We start from the raw sequence: 14,415 nt of genomic DNA on the forward strand, positions 1-14,415 counted from the left end.
TATATAAATTTTTGTATGAGATAGTGACTTGATTTGTAGACTTTCACTTAATGCACAATAAAAATTAAAAAAAAAAAAAGAAAGATAGGGAAGGAAGAAGGTTTGAAAGTGTAGTGAGAACAAGACTGGGAAAGAGAAAGAAATCCTACCTTTCATAGTAAGAAGCTGATATTTGCCTGAAACTGAAAAAGTCAATAAATAAGCAACACAAACAAGCTGTTTTGAGATGCGGCAACCAAATAAGTGAGATGAAAGTTGGTGTCCCTGATGATGCAGGAGCAGGGAAGAGCTGTTGGTAGTGAGAAATTTTGTAGAACTATTTGACTCCTTAAATCATGTGCATCTAGAGTTTTGATCAAAATTTCAAATTGCAAAAGAAAGAAAAAAGAAGGAAGGAAGGAGGGAGAGAGAGAAGGAGAACGAAAAGAGAAAGGTAGGCAGGGGCAGGACTGTTTGGGGGCTCAAAGTCAGGGTGCACATTGTAACCAGTTACAGAAATGAGGTCTGTGATTGTTATGAGTATTTCTGCTTTGTATGTGTGTTCATTGTATCATGTTAGGTGCAGGATGGCTTTATAATTGTCTTTACTCAGAGATTATGTATGGTTTGAGGAGATGTGTACAGGTGCCAAGCTGGCAAGTGATGCCAACTTGGCTGGGCCATGATTGTCAGTGGTTTGGCAGTCATATGACGTTGTGATCACTTCCATGTTGAGATCTGATATAATGTGATCACCCCATGATGGGATCTCCTGTGAGTAGCCAGTCAGTTGAAAGGGAGTTTCACTGGGTGTGTGGCCTGCATGGAATATAAGTGGACATTCTGGCAAGGCTCATGGGCTCTTTCTGACTCTGAATCCTGCAGCTGGCTCCTGTTCATCTGACCTGCAGTTCTTGGGACTTGAGCTAGCAGCTTACCTGTGGTCTTGCCTGCTGATCTTGGGATTCATCCATCTTCACAGCCTGTGAGCAACAGCCATGCTCTCTGACCTGCCAACCTTTGGTTCACCAGCCTCTGTGGCTATGTGAATCAGAGAAGCCTCCAACCTGACCCACTGACTTGGGACATTCCAGTCTCTACAATCCCATGAGCCATTTCCTTGATATAAATCTCTCTCTATATATATATTTATATGCTTTGCTGGTTTTGAGTGAAATAAGTCAACCACAAAAGGAAAAATATTGTAGGACCCCATTTATATGAATATCCAGAGTAGGCAAATGTATAGAGACCAGTTTATTGGTGGTTACCAGGGTCTGAATTCATTGCCATTGAGTCGATTCCAACGCATAGTAACCCTATAGGACAGAGTAAAACTGCCCTGTAGGGTTTCTAAGGAGCGGCTGGTGGATTCAAATTGCCGACACTTAGGTTAGCAGCCAAGCTCTTAACCACTGCGCCACCAGGGCTCCACCAGGGGCTGGGGGAGTAGTACATGTAAAAATGGTTGAAATGGTAAATAATTTGTTATACATATTTTATCAAATAAAATTTTTACAAAAATGAATGGCTTATAAAGCCCAAACTTTTTACCTGGGAACAATATTTTCTATAGCTATAGAAATGGCTCCTCTTTGAGGACACAAACTATAATTTTCTTTTAGCATTCTTCTGTTCCCTGCATTATCTGTTTCCTTCAAGTTTTCTTCGTTTTGATCCTTGTCTTTTGGGTAGGAGCCTTCCTTGAGGATCCAGTGATCTTCGGCCGTCCATTCATCTTTAAGAGTGAGGCACAGAAAAGGTGATTGGAAACTTAGTGAACAGGGCTTGTCAACTAGTGGGTTTCGATTTGGCAGGGACCCCTCAATGACACTTGGGCTGGCCAGTTCCTCTAGAGGGAAATTCTCCAGTCTTGCCTGGGAGTGAGGGTAGAAGTGGCATATACTTGGCTGCTGTCTTGGTTATCTAGCGCTGCTACAACCCAAACACCACAAGTGGGTGGCTTTAACAAACAGAAATTTATTTTCTCACAATTTAGGAGGCTAGAAATCTGAATTCATGGTGTCAGCTCTAGGGGAAAGCTTTCTGTCTCTGTTGGCTCTGGGGGAAGGTCCTTATCTCTTCTGAGCTTCTGCTCCTGGGTGAACTTCATGTGGTTTGGCATCTCTCTTCTCCTATCTCTGCTTCTCTCGCTTGTTTAATCTCCTTTCTATCTCAAAAGCAATTGATTAAAGACACATCTTACATTAATCCTGTTCCATTAACATAACAAAGACAACCCAGTCCCAAATGGAATTAAAACCACAGGCACAGAAGTTAGGATTTACAAAACATTTTGGGGGGACTCAATTCCAACCATAATAGCTGCCAATACCCTTAGAGCCATCCAGGGAAGGGGGTGGGGCTCCCACTGTTCAGTATGTAAACTTTCACTTCATTCTTCAATTTTAAGTTTGGTGCCTATTATGGATTGAATTGTGTCCACATAAAACATCTGTCAAGTTGGCTAGGCCATGATTCCCAGTATTAGGATTTCCCTATGTGTTGTAAATCCTACATGACATAAAAGAGAGAAGCAAGCAGAGAGAAGGGGACCTCCTATCACCAAGAAAGCAGTGCCGGGAGCAGAGTGCGTCCTTTGGGCCCGGGGTCCCTGCGCCTAAGAAGCTCCTAGACCAGGGGAGGATTGATGACAAGGACTTTCCTGCAGAGCTGACAGAGAGAGAAAGCCTTCCCCTGGAACTGATGCCCTGAGTTTAGATTTCTAGCCTACTAGTCTGTGAGAAAATAAACTTCTGTTTGTTGAAGCCATCCACTTGTGGTATTGCTATTCTAGCAGCTCTAGATACCTAAGACAGTGCCCATACTCGGCTCTGGCTGGTGTCTCCATGTCCAGTCTCCTATTAGTTCAATCTTTCCAGGAAATAAGTCTCCTACTATCTCTGCAGTTGGGGAAAGGACCTCTCCTGCTGGCTGTGTGAGGTGCAGGTGGCTATCTGGGTGGTGGTAGAAGGGGTCTTAACTGCTTCTAATAAAATCTTTTATCCGGCAAAGATAAGAAGGTAAGGGCGGGGGGGGGGGGGGACGGACAGGGAAACTAGATTACTGGAAACAAAAAAACTAGAACAGAAATAATGAGAATGTTGACACATTGTGAAAAATCTGACCAATGTCACTGAACAATTTGCATAGAAATTGTTAAATGGGAACCTAATTTGCTGTGTAAAGTTCCACCAAAATCACAATATTTTTTTTTTTTTTTAATTTCATCCAGTCACCCTGTTCTCAGTTTTACCTGCACCCCATTCTCAGAGGTGTCTGGGCCTCCCAATTCCCGCGACTTTTGGGGGTTTTTTTGGTGGGAATTGACTTGCTTCTGGGCTCCCACCTTTTCTCCTGGCTAAGTCAGTCCATGCTACCTTCTTGTCCTTGTAGGTTTATGCCTTAAACCTACTATTTGAGTGGGGTTTTGGAGGACAGGGCCTAAGGCATGAATCTATTTTTAGCTGGAATTCAAACACCCCCTCCTCACCTTCAACCCACCCGTACCTGACTCCTGTCTATCACAGCACGGGAACTGCCCTTGGCAAGGGCGCCGGTTCCCGCGTGGGATTCCGGGTGTGCTGAGCTCGGCCTTCCAGGAATGGGTTGGCTCCATCAATCATGCTCCCCCCGTTGATGACACAAACTCCCAGACTTCCCTGCTGTCAGAGGCAGTAGTCATCCTCTTACTAAACCTCTTACCAGCGTGTGACACAACCACCGGTCTCTTCTGGAACACCCTGTCCGGGTTCTTCTCTTTCCTCTGCCTAGTGACCTCGACCAGTCGCCTGGCTTAGAAACGCCTGAGTGCTGGTGACTCTACCTACCAGCTGGGTCCCAACCCTGGCTCTCTGGCCTGGCGCCATCACCGAGAGTCCCATCCTCTAAACGTCAGGGCGCTCTGTCCCTCCGCGTCCCAGCGCAGGCGACGCTCCCTCTCCCCATCCTCTCTGTCCAGCCCCTCTGGCCAGGCCCTCCCCACCCTGAGCCCGGGCTTGATTTGGGGGCCTGCGACGGGCGGGTAGGCTGAGGATTCTGGGCCCTGAGACTTGGAACCTGTTGGGACTCGCCCCCGGGCCCAGCCTTCCCGGAACGGGGCGGGCGGGGAAGGAGGGGTGTGTCCCCGGCGGAGCTAAAAGGGCTCTGCAGCCCCACACAGGAGCCGGGCTCCGGCTGGCACCATGGCCACGTTCAGGTTGCGGGTGTCCACTGGAGAGGCCTTCGGGGCTGGCACGTGGGACAAAGTGTCTGTCAGCATCGTGGGGACCCGAGGGGAGAGCCCCCCGCTGCCCTTGGACCATCTCGGCAAGGAGTTCAACGCTGGCGCTGTGAGTGCATGGGGGTGCTGGGGGGTGCTGGGGGCGAGGAAGGAGTAGGAGGAACCTCTCCCACACTAAACCTTCCCCCCCAGAAGGAGGACTTTGAGGTGACGGTCCCCCAGGATGTGGGCCCGGTGCTGCTGCTGCGCGTGCACAAGGCGCCCCTGGCGCTGCCCTGCTCGCTCGGGCCCCTGGTCCCGGACGCCTGGTTCTGCCGCTGGTTCCAGCTCACGCCGCCGGGGGGCGCCACTCTCCGCTTCCCCTGCTATCAGTGGCTGGAGGGGGCCGGGAGCCTGGTGCTGCGGGAGGGGACAGGTGATGGGGGGAACGGGCTGGGGCTGCAGGAGACTGGTTTGGGGGAGAGGGGGATAAAGATTGGAGGGTTATGACACCCCGATATGAGAGAAACTGGACGTATGATAGGGGACCTCGTGAGGGTGGCACCAGTTGGGGGGAGAGCTGCTACGGCCCGAGGTCAGAGAGGTTTCCCCCATGCCACAGGGAAGGTCTCCTGGGCAGACCAGCACCCCGTGCTCCAGCAACAGCGCCAGGAGGAGCTGCGGGCCCGGCAGGAGATGTACAGGTGAGGGGGGGGGTGCTGTAGGAAGGTGCAGGGGTGCCCGGGGATCAGGTGCAGCCTGGGTGCCCTTGGTGATGACACCACCTAGAGCCCCTTCTTCATCCTCTCCAGATCAAAGTGTGCCCCTGGACCAGCAGCAGCAGGCTTACCTGGGAACCTGTTAACTATGTGAAGTCTTGGGCTTCCCTCAGATACTCAGAGATTCAGGGTGGGAGGAAGCACTCTAACAGGTGATTCTGATGCTCCCTAAAGTTTGAAAACCCGGCTCTAAATGTTACTGTCTTCCTCCTCCTGGGGATTTCCTACACATCAGCTGAGAGCTGACCTGTTGTATCCTCTGGACAAATGGCCAGAACTGGAAATACAGCACCCCCAAACCCCAGGAAACCCACCCTCCAGGGCAGGCAAGGGATGAGTTGGGGGCTCTTTCTCTGCTCTGGGGTCAGCATTGTGGAGGCCAGCTGGGAGAGCTGGCCCTTGGAAGCTGTCCTGGCTCTGGGTGGACGTTGTAGAGGAGCTGGGGCCTCTAGTAAGGAAGATTCCTGGAGCCTCTCTCAGGTGCTGATTTTTTTCAGTCTTGGTCTGGACAACTCTGCGGCTGCCTGAAGCCTGGGCTGCTGCAGCCTTTTGTTCCGGGTCTCTGGAGACACAGGGCCACGGGCGTATTTAGTTCCTAGTGGTTCCACTTGTGTTGTGAATTACACCTCGAAGAAAACCATTGCACCAAATCTGTCAGCAACAGCCTCAGGCTAGAGAACAAAGGTTGAGGTCTAGATGACCACGGAGTGGCCTTTCTCCCTTTCTTGCTAAAACAAAGACACAAAAGTCATGAGATCCAGGGCCAGTGCAGGCCCTGCCCCAAATAGCCATGAGATCTCAGGCAAATCATTTCACCTCTCTGATCCTCAGTTTCCACTTCTGCAAAACAAAACAAAAAAAAAACTAATACCGCTCATTTGGGTTATTAGGAAGAATAAATGAGGAAATGTTTACAAATCCAACTAGGCAACTGCCAAGCTCTACTCAAATGTGTGCTGTTACTGTTGTTTTTAATGTCTCTCAGCAGCTCTGCTCCACTGAAGCCCAGCAGCTGGGTTCGGTATACAAAGGGAAGTACAAGATCCACACCACTAGTGTCACCTGAAAGCTTCTTAGAAATGGCAGGCTCTTGGGTCCACCCCATGCCTACTAAATCAGAATCTGCATTTTAACAAAATCCCTAGGTGATTTGTATGCCCAATAAAATTTGAGAAGCAGTCGTCTAGGGTTTTGGCCATCACTTGGTGGCAGCGTGCTTTAATTACAAGTTGCCCTGTGAAGTTGAGGGTTCAGACTCAAAGGCAATGGTTGAATGAACCAAAGAATGAATGAATGAAAGGGGGAATGTTTGGGGGATTCAGGTCCTCAGCTTTGCAGGGATATGACTTCACTAAATTCACACAAAGGTCTTTTGGCTGTGTTGCTTGCTTAATGATGGGATTTAGAGATGCCTTGGGTCAGGGCAAAGTAAATTGCAGTGGTTCCCGCAGGCTGTGGAGGCTCAAGTGCCTTTCCATGGGATGCCTGTTAAACAGCACTGAGACCTTCAGTGAGTGCCTGTTAAAGCGGCACTTCAGGACAGTCTCCCCTCTGCAATGTGTTAGGAATTGTGTGGTTGCATGAACAAAAATCAATTCCAACTAGCAGAAGGGAAAAAAGGGAATTTGTCGGCAGGACATAAAGGTACCTCATAAAAGTGAGGACAGGAAGTGTAGCCAGTATCTCAAAGGTCGAAATCAAGGTGAATTTCCCTGGTTGCTGCTGGTCCCCCTGTATGCTTCTCTCTCCTGTTTCACTTTTCTCTCGCTCTGCAGACCAGCTTTCTTTGGTTCCCAGTTCAGACAGTGGAAATTGGCCATTGCTAACAATCCCCATTTTTATATGTTATAATCCAGATACCCAGAAAGAGACCACCTCTCTGGCTCACTTCTGATCACAAACTCCCTAAGAAGGACTCTGATTGGCCCAGCTTGGTCAGGTGGCCAACCCTGGACCAATCAACTGTGACCAGGGGCATGGCCTCACTGCTGTGGGAACATGGGTTTCCCATTGTGGCTTTGTGGGTAGAGGGGAAGGACAGATCTCAGGAAGGCCCTTGTTCCCAGAAGGTGGCTGGCTCTGACCAGGGCCTCCAAGGGGCGCACCACTCACTCCATTTAACCTAGTCAAGGGACTCTGCTTGACTTTCTGAAACCTCTTGCCAACTACCTTCCTGCTCCTCCCTCCAGCTGGAAGATTTACAACCCCGGCTGGCCTCACTGCCTGAACGAGAAGACTACAAAAGACCTGGACCTCGACATCAAATACTCCACAGCCAAGAACACCAACTTCTACCTGCGGGGCATCTCTGCGTGAGGACACCCACCTCACCCAACCTCTGGGCCTCAGATACCCTAAGATCCCTGCTTTCTGCCCACCACCAGTTCCTGCAGGGCGGTGGCTACCTGAGGGGAAATGACTACCTCGGGCCCTGGAGGCTGGTTCGAGCCAGGAAGAAGTCTGGCTGACAGGGGAGAGGACTCTCAGGGCCTCTCCCTCTCCTCACCCTTCACCTCCTCTGGCAGGTTTGCAGAGATGAAAATCAAGGGGCTGCTGGACCGTAAGGAGTCCTGGAAGAGTCTAAAGGAGATGAGAAGAGTGTTCAACTTCCGGAAGACCCCAGCAGCTGGTGAGGAGCCTGGGCTGGGGCTTCTGACCTCTTCCACGAGGCATCAACTCTCATAGCTGTTAGGAGTCTCAGAAGATAGAGGACCAATTCACTGTGTGACCCTGGACAGGCCCTTGTCCCTCACTAGACCTTACTTTCCTCACAGATACTAAAAAGAATGTGGACTGGGTGATCCTTGACATTTTAAAGCCTTTTAATTCAACAGACACTTATTGAGCTACTATACGTCAGACCCTGTGTTAGGGGCTGTGGACACAGCCCTTGTCCTCACAGGCACAGCTAAGCAGGCAAGTGGACATTGGATTCAAAATCAAATATTTAGTTTCACTTGTGAAACTGCTCACTGATGGAAGAGCAGGGTCCAATGAGAGTGCGTGAAAGGGGGCCTGACCTAGTTCAGAGAGAGGTCTCAGGAAGCTCTCCCAAGGACATGACCTTGATGCTAAGACCTCAAAGTTGAGTGAGACTTCAAAGTTGAGCATACATCAGCATTGCCAAAGATGGAGTGTGGGGCAGAAAATGTTTCAGGCTCAGGAATTAATGAGTGTGAAGGCCCTGAAGATGGAATGGTATGATACCTTTGAGGGAAGGAAGAAGGCTTCTGTGGCCAAAGGGTACTGAGTGAGGGGAAGGAGGTAAGAGACAAAGCAGGTGAGGTTAGGGGGCCGGGTAGGGCAGGTCCATGTTACGTGGCAGGGATTGGTACTTCCCTAAGTGTAATGGGAGGCCATTGACTGGTTGCCAGCAGGGGAGTAATATGACCAGATGTGTTCTGTGGGCGGTGATGGTTAGGGGCAAGAGTGGACGTAGGAGGACCAGTTACAAGGCTCTGGCAGGGGTCCAGGCAACAGATGGTGGTGGCCTTAGCAAGGACAGTGGCGGTGGGGATGGAGTGGATGGATTCAAGATGGATGGAGAATCCGCAGCACTTGATGGGGGGCACACCAAGAGAGGTCCCCCAGTTCTGCCACAGGCAACTGGTGGATGGAGTTGCCATCCACTAGGATGTCACACAATGGATGGGACTGGACTGAAGGAGGAGCCTACCTTTGGTCTCAGATAAGTTGCATTTGAGGCTGGTGAGTCATTCAAGGGCGTCATCAGGTAGACAGTAGGACAGGTGGGCTGGGGAACTTAATGGCCAGAGGCTGGAGACTGAAATTTGCTGTTTGGTGAGCAGGCAGTGACTGAAGCCAAGGGTTGAGGAGAAGCCACCTGAGAAAGGTGCAGGGTAAGGAAAGAAAGGATCCAGGAAGAAGCTTAGGGGGAGACCTCTAGAATTTGGGGTGATCTGGTCCCACCTCTCTCCTTCCCCAACCACAGAGTACGTGTTTGCGCACTGGAGGGAGGATGCTTTCTTTGCCTCCCAGTTCCTGAATGGCCTCAATCCCGTCCTGATCCACCGCTGTCGCAGCCTCCCTAAGAACTTCCCTGTCACCGATGCCATGGTGGCCCCTGTGCTGGGCCCTGGGACCAGTTTGCAGGCAGAGCTGGAGGTGAGGGGCCCAGGGACACAGGCTCTGCACACCCCCATCTCAGTGCCTTCAGCCTCATCCTCTACCGGAGAGGGGAACCTCTAACATTTGTTCATGACCTGCTGTGTGCTCCATGAGCCAGGAATACCCTCTCAATTACACTTTCTGTTCCCAGCCCCAGATCCTCTCCTTGCTACCACCCTCCCCCCATACACACACATACACACACACACATATACACATATCCTATGGAAAGCCAGTGGCAGCTCCAGCTCCCTTTCTCCCTCCCGCAGAGGGGCTCCCTCTACCTGGTGGATCATGGCATTCTCTCCCGTGTCCGTACCAATGTCATTAACGGGAGGCCTCAGTTCTCCGCAGCCCCTATGACTCTGCTATACCAGCGCCCAGGGGATGGACCCCTGCTGCCCTTGGCCATCCAGGTCAGCAGTCAGGCAGGGCAGGGGTGGGAAGGGGTCCAACTGAATGGGTTGGCAGATACTCACGACCCCCTCTCTCCCCACGGCCCTCTTCTACAGCTTAGTCAGGCCCCTGGGCCAGACAGCCCCATCTTCCTGCCCAGCGACTCCCCGTGGGACTGGCTACTGGCCAAGACATGGGTACGCCACGCAGAATTCTCTGTCCATGAGGCCCTCACACACCTGTTGCATGCACACCTGGTGCCTGAGGTCTTCGCCCTGGCTACCCTGCGCCAACTGCCCCGCTGCCACCCGCTCTTCAAGGTCAGTGGCTCGGCAAGGTTGGCCACACTGTGCCCCCAGCCTGCAGGTCCTCCGGGCCTTGGTCTGCCCCTTGGGGCCCCTTCTAAGCAGCCTTTTCCCCAGATGGCCCTCTTTTTCTGGTCAGGATGTAGAGCTCCCGCCCTCTTCCACAGCATTTCTTTGCTTAACCCCTGGGAGCCTGCTTCCTGGCAGGCCCTGAGCAGGGAGAAGGTCAACGGGGGCTGGGAAGAGGGAGGAGGCCACCTGTGAGAGCAGGTCATGCCCCAGAGGGGCTCCCTTCTCAGGAGAGACCAGCTAGGACCACGGCCATCACAGAAGTCCAAATCCTAGGAAAAGAGAGACCTGGGGCTGGTGATGCCTGGTACACATATGGGGTCTCTGGGGACCCTGCTGTACATTGCCAGGCTCCCAGGCCCTGGTTTCATGGTGCTTCGGCTGGCCGGGGGTTAGGAAATCACAGGACGCCGGAGCTGCAAGACTCTGAGCGCTTGTCCAAATCAGCCTCTTCATTTGAAAAAATAACCTGATGCCCAGAGAAAAGAAGTGACTTACAGAGATGGTGCCTCTGGTGGGGGAAGGTCTGGGGCCATAGAGATCCAGGCCTCACCCAGCTCTGTACTTCTGCCATGACAGCTGCTGATCCCACATATACGCTATACCCTGCACATCAACACGCTGGCCCGGGAGCTGCTCATTGCCCCCAACCAGGTGGTGGACAGGGTGAGAGCTGCCTTCGGCAGTGTGTGCAGAGGGATGTCCCTTCTATTTGTAGGATCAGGGGCTGTGGGGTGGGAGTGGCCCTGCCTCCCCGATACCAGTACTACCTCCTGCGTCTTGGCAAGGGCTCAGGCACCCAGCAGTCCCATCTCCCAGTCCACAGGCCTTGGCACTGGGGGCTTCTCTGAGCTGATACAGAGGAACATGGAGCAGCTGAACTATTCCACCTTGTGTCTGCCTGAGGATATCCGGACCAGAGGGGTCGAAGACATCCCTGGCTACTACTACCGGGATGATGGGATACAGATATGGGGTGCTGTGGAACGGTGAGGGGGGCTGCCCCAGGGAGCCAAAGACTGGGGGAAGGCAGGAAGGCTGGGAGGAAAGGGATGCTCAGGGCCAGGAGGAAGGCTGGACGACAGCGACACTGGGCAGGGGAGCCCCTCAGAGAGGTCAGAGTGAAGGACGGGACTGAAACCAGCTGTACCGTGCAGCTTTGTCTCCGAAATCATCGGCATTTACTACCCAAGCGACGTGTCTGTCCGCGATGACAGTGAGCTCCAGGCCTGGGTGTGGGAGATCTTCTCAGAGGGCTTCCTAGGGCGGGAGAGTTCAGGTAAGGGCACCTGCACCCCTGGGCCCCACCCTCAGGCCTCTGGCCCATGGTCCTCAGCATTCAGGTAGCCCTGTCCCCAGTCCAGCTCTCCCTGCAGGTATGCCCTCAACACTGGAGACCCAGGAAGCCCTGGTCCAGTATGTCACCATGGTGATATTCAACTGCTCAGCCAAACACTCTTCCATCAGTATGGGCCAGGTAAGGAAAGGTCAGTGCCTGGGGTGAGAGGACAGAAGGGGCTGGGACCTGGGCCTCATCCTGCCCTCTCACCTTCAGTTTGACTTCAGTGCCTGGATGCCCAATCTGCCACCCACCATGCAGCTGCCGCCACCCACCTCCAAAGGCCAGGCGACACCAGAGGGTTTTGTAGCCACCCTCCCACCGGTCAATGCCACATGTGATATCATTGTGACCCTCTGGTTGCTGAGCAAGGAGCCTGGAGCCCCAGTGAGTTTGGAGCTGGAGCCAGGCCAGACCTGGGGTGAAGGAGGGTTGCTGTTCCCCTCCCTGGCCCAGACATGGCTCTACTACCAAGTAGCTGGGTTCCTTGGCCACACCACTGAACCTTCCCAATGGAGGACATGAGCCTTGAACATCTCACAAATTAGGGTCAAATAGCCAAACTGGATGATGTAGAGAGTAATCCTTAGCTACAAAGGCATCGTGTGATCATGCTGCAGGTGGCTACCCCCTTTAAAACTCAGAATTGAGCTTTCACCTCTCCCCCACCCGCCAAGAGCTCTCTTCAGATAATCTCCATGTGGAGAAGACCTGTCAAGGGGAAGGCGCATGAATGAGGCTCAGACCAGGAACGCTTCGGGTCCCCGGATGTAACTGCGGGGAGGGGTGGGGCCAGAGCAGGGTAAGACAAGTCACAGATGTCAGAGGATGGGGACTGAAAACCTGAGATGTAGGACCTCAGCAGCTCCCTCACCCAACTTTGTGGTTGGTTCTCAGAGGCCGCTGGGCAGCTACCCAGAAGAGAACTTCACGGAGGAGGCCCCTCAGCGAAGTATCGCCGCCTTTCAGAGCCACCTGGCCCAGATCTCGAGGGACATCCAGAAGCGGAACCAGGGCCTGGCGCTGCCTTACACCTACATGGACCCTCCCCTTATTGAGAACAGCGTTGCCATCTAAATACTCTGGGGAACAGTAGCCCACAGGACATCCCTTCGACCACATTGCTCTAGACTAACTGCCACCCAGAGAAAAGGACCCCCCAGAAAATCATGCCCCCATATGCCTCTACTCAGACAACTGGGCCCCATGTAACACACACACACACACACACACACACTGGGTCCCCAGGTAATACCTCTACACAGAACAGATGGGACACACCTCAGAACAGGCCACCCTCATGCAGAACAGCATCACCATGTGTTTTGGAGATTCCAAACCTCCATGTGCCTGCACACCCACAGACCCTTTCAGGGTATTTCTGGGTTTTGGTTTGGTTTCCTTTAAGTTAACTGGTGGCAAAGGAATAATCCTGCCCACAATCCCACTGACTGCAGCTGATTGGCCCAAATGGCAGCCAACATATAGGCCACCCAGTGGTACAAGGAGTGGTCTAGCCTAAAAACTGTCCTAGAGGCTGATAGTGACCTATTGTCCCAGCCTTAAAATGAGCAAATTCCTGAGAAAGGGCCCCGGAAGTAGGGCAGTAGGAGGAAGTGGATCAGGCAGTGCCCTCAGGTACTTTCCTAAAACCTTGTCCCCAAACTAAACAGAAGATTTGCAATTTTCTAAAGCAGGTACCACTTCCAAGAATTGAAAAGAATATTACATTGTTATACCTTGCCTTCTAGACTCCATCTACAATGATGAAATTCCAACATTTCATACATATTCTTTAATTCTGTTTTTTATTTTGTTTCTTTCTTTTTTTTTTTTTTTAATTTGTTTCAGGTTCAGCAAGTAGCCATTAAGGTAAAAAACTGTCTGTCTTGAATTTGTCTAATGGTTTCCATCTTTCTCATATTGCAATGTTTTGGTTTTTCGGTTTCACTAATTTTTAGAAGACGTGGGCAAAATGCAATAACGTATTCAGATAGCTGTGCAAACGCTACCATTGACATAAATAAACAATGCTTCAGAAGATGCGATGTTGGCTGTCAAGCAGCATTTGAAATGTTGGGTCCTCACTGAGATTCAGTGTATCAAAAATTACTTAGAAATATATACCTATTAAACTTAATTGGTTTCAAGCAACACAAAACAACTACTACTAACTTAAACAATAAAGAAGTTTATGGAAAAGAAACCTCGTGGTTGCCTTAGTTAACCCTTTTATGGCTGCTGGCAGGTATGTGTTCCTGCTACATTTTCTGCCCCTGGAGGTGTATTGGCAGGCACTGGAGAACTTTCTCTCGTCATGGCAAATATCCATGCAACTGCCTAAAAAACAATAAAAGTTGATCTGCGCCACATTTGAATGTTGACAGCTATTCGTATGAGAGGATGCTTCCCCAAGGAGTGATTGTGTGAAACTTTTGTGTCTTTTGGCTTCTGTACAGTGAGATAAGACTTGCAAGTATGTTTATTATTTCCTTCGTGTTACTGGGAAGGTACCATTACCACGCTGAGATATAGTCACGTGAATGAGTTATTTTTAGAGTGAAAACAGTTTGTGATGCACTTCCTGGGCCACGGGACCAATATGTACCATGTGTGTGATGTACGTTAAGGAACCTGGGACTGATATGTACCACATGTATGGTGTGTTTCATAGAACATGGGACCAATATGGCCTGTTTGCATTAGTCACCTCCCTGATGGAGTCTTTTATAAAGTGCTCACCTCCCTGGTATTTTATGGCTCAAGCATAACCAGGAAGTGTGATGCACTTCTGGGCCATAGGACCGATATGTACTGCATTTGTGGTACATGGGACTGATGTGGCCTGCTTGCAATTGGCACCTTATTTTTTCAGATAATAAAAAACTACCAACAAACAATTATTCAGCATAAAAAAAAAAATTTTTTTTTTTTTATTCCATTAGTGGAAAAAACATGGCACCACCAAAAAAAAAACAAAACAAAAAAAAAACTCAGTCTTTAAAGTGTTAAACTGTGACATCTCTAGAAGGACCAGAAACTAAGGAAGGAACCAATGGACACTCTCCTCAGGCACTGCCATGGAAATGACACCACTTCCTACCATTTTTGGTCCTTAAATCATTTGGCTCGATGTTCAAACTCCCTGAGGAAGAATCTGTTTGACTTAAGTTGAAGTGGCAGAAACTATTGACTGCTGTGGCAGACAGAGTTTGAGCT

At 50.8% G+C, this 14,415-nt stretch overlaps 1 protein-coding gene across 1 annotated transcript; it reads left to right on the forward strand.

The window, feature by feature from the left end:
• The first annotated feature begins 4,134 nt into the window (after positions 1–4,134).
• Positions 4,135–14,130, forward strand: ALOX15B (arachidonate 15-lipoxygenase type B). Its single transcript, XM_064271752.1, has 14 exons — positions 4,135–4,310; positions 4,394–4,616; positions 4,803–4,884; positions 7,149–7,271; positions 7,485–7,588; positions 8,912–9,084; positions 9,357–9,503; positions 9,600–9,803; positions 10,437–10,523; positions 10,677–10,846; positions 11,015–11,136; positions 11,234–11,334; positions 11,413–11,583; positions 12,094–14,130. The coding sequence occupies exons 1-14, from the start codon at positions 4,164–4,166 to the stop codon at positions 12,271–12,273; spliced, it is 2,034 nt and encodes a 677-aa protein (XP_064127822.1). The 5' UTR covers positions 4,135–4,163; the 3' UTR covers positions 12,274–14,130.
• Positions 14,131–14,415: the final 285 nt, after the last annotated feature.

This window comes from Loxodonta africana, chromosome 18 (assembly GCF_030014295.1).
Source record: "Loxodonta africana isolate mLoxAfr1 chromosome 18, mLoxAfr1.hap2, whole genome shotgun sequence".
NCBI classification, from domain to species: Eukaryota; Metazoa; Chordata; class Mammalia; order Proboscidea; family Elephantidae; genus Loxodonta; species Loxodonta africana.

What these genes read in the sequence shown, in the direction of transcription:
- ALOX15B (XM_064271752.1), top strand. Translation starts at nt 4,164, where the DNA reads ATGGCCACGTTCAGGTTGCGGGTGTCCACTGGAGAGGCCTTCGGGGCT. An exon ending in GCCCGGCAGGAGATGTACAG is followed by an intron (nt 4,885 to 7,148) that starts GTGAGGGGGGGG and finishes TCCTCCCTCCAG; the next exon opens with CTGGAAGATTTACAACCCCG. An exon ending in GCTGCCACCCGCTCTTCAAG is followed by an intron (nt 9,804 to 10,436) that starts GTCAGTGGCTCG and finishes CTGCCATGACAG; the next exon opens with CTGCTGATCCCACATATACG.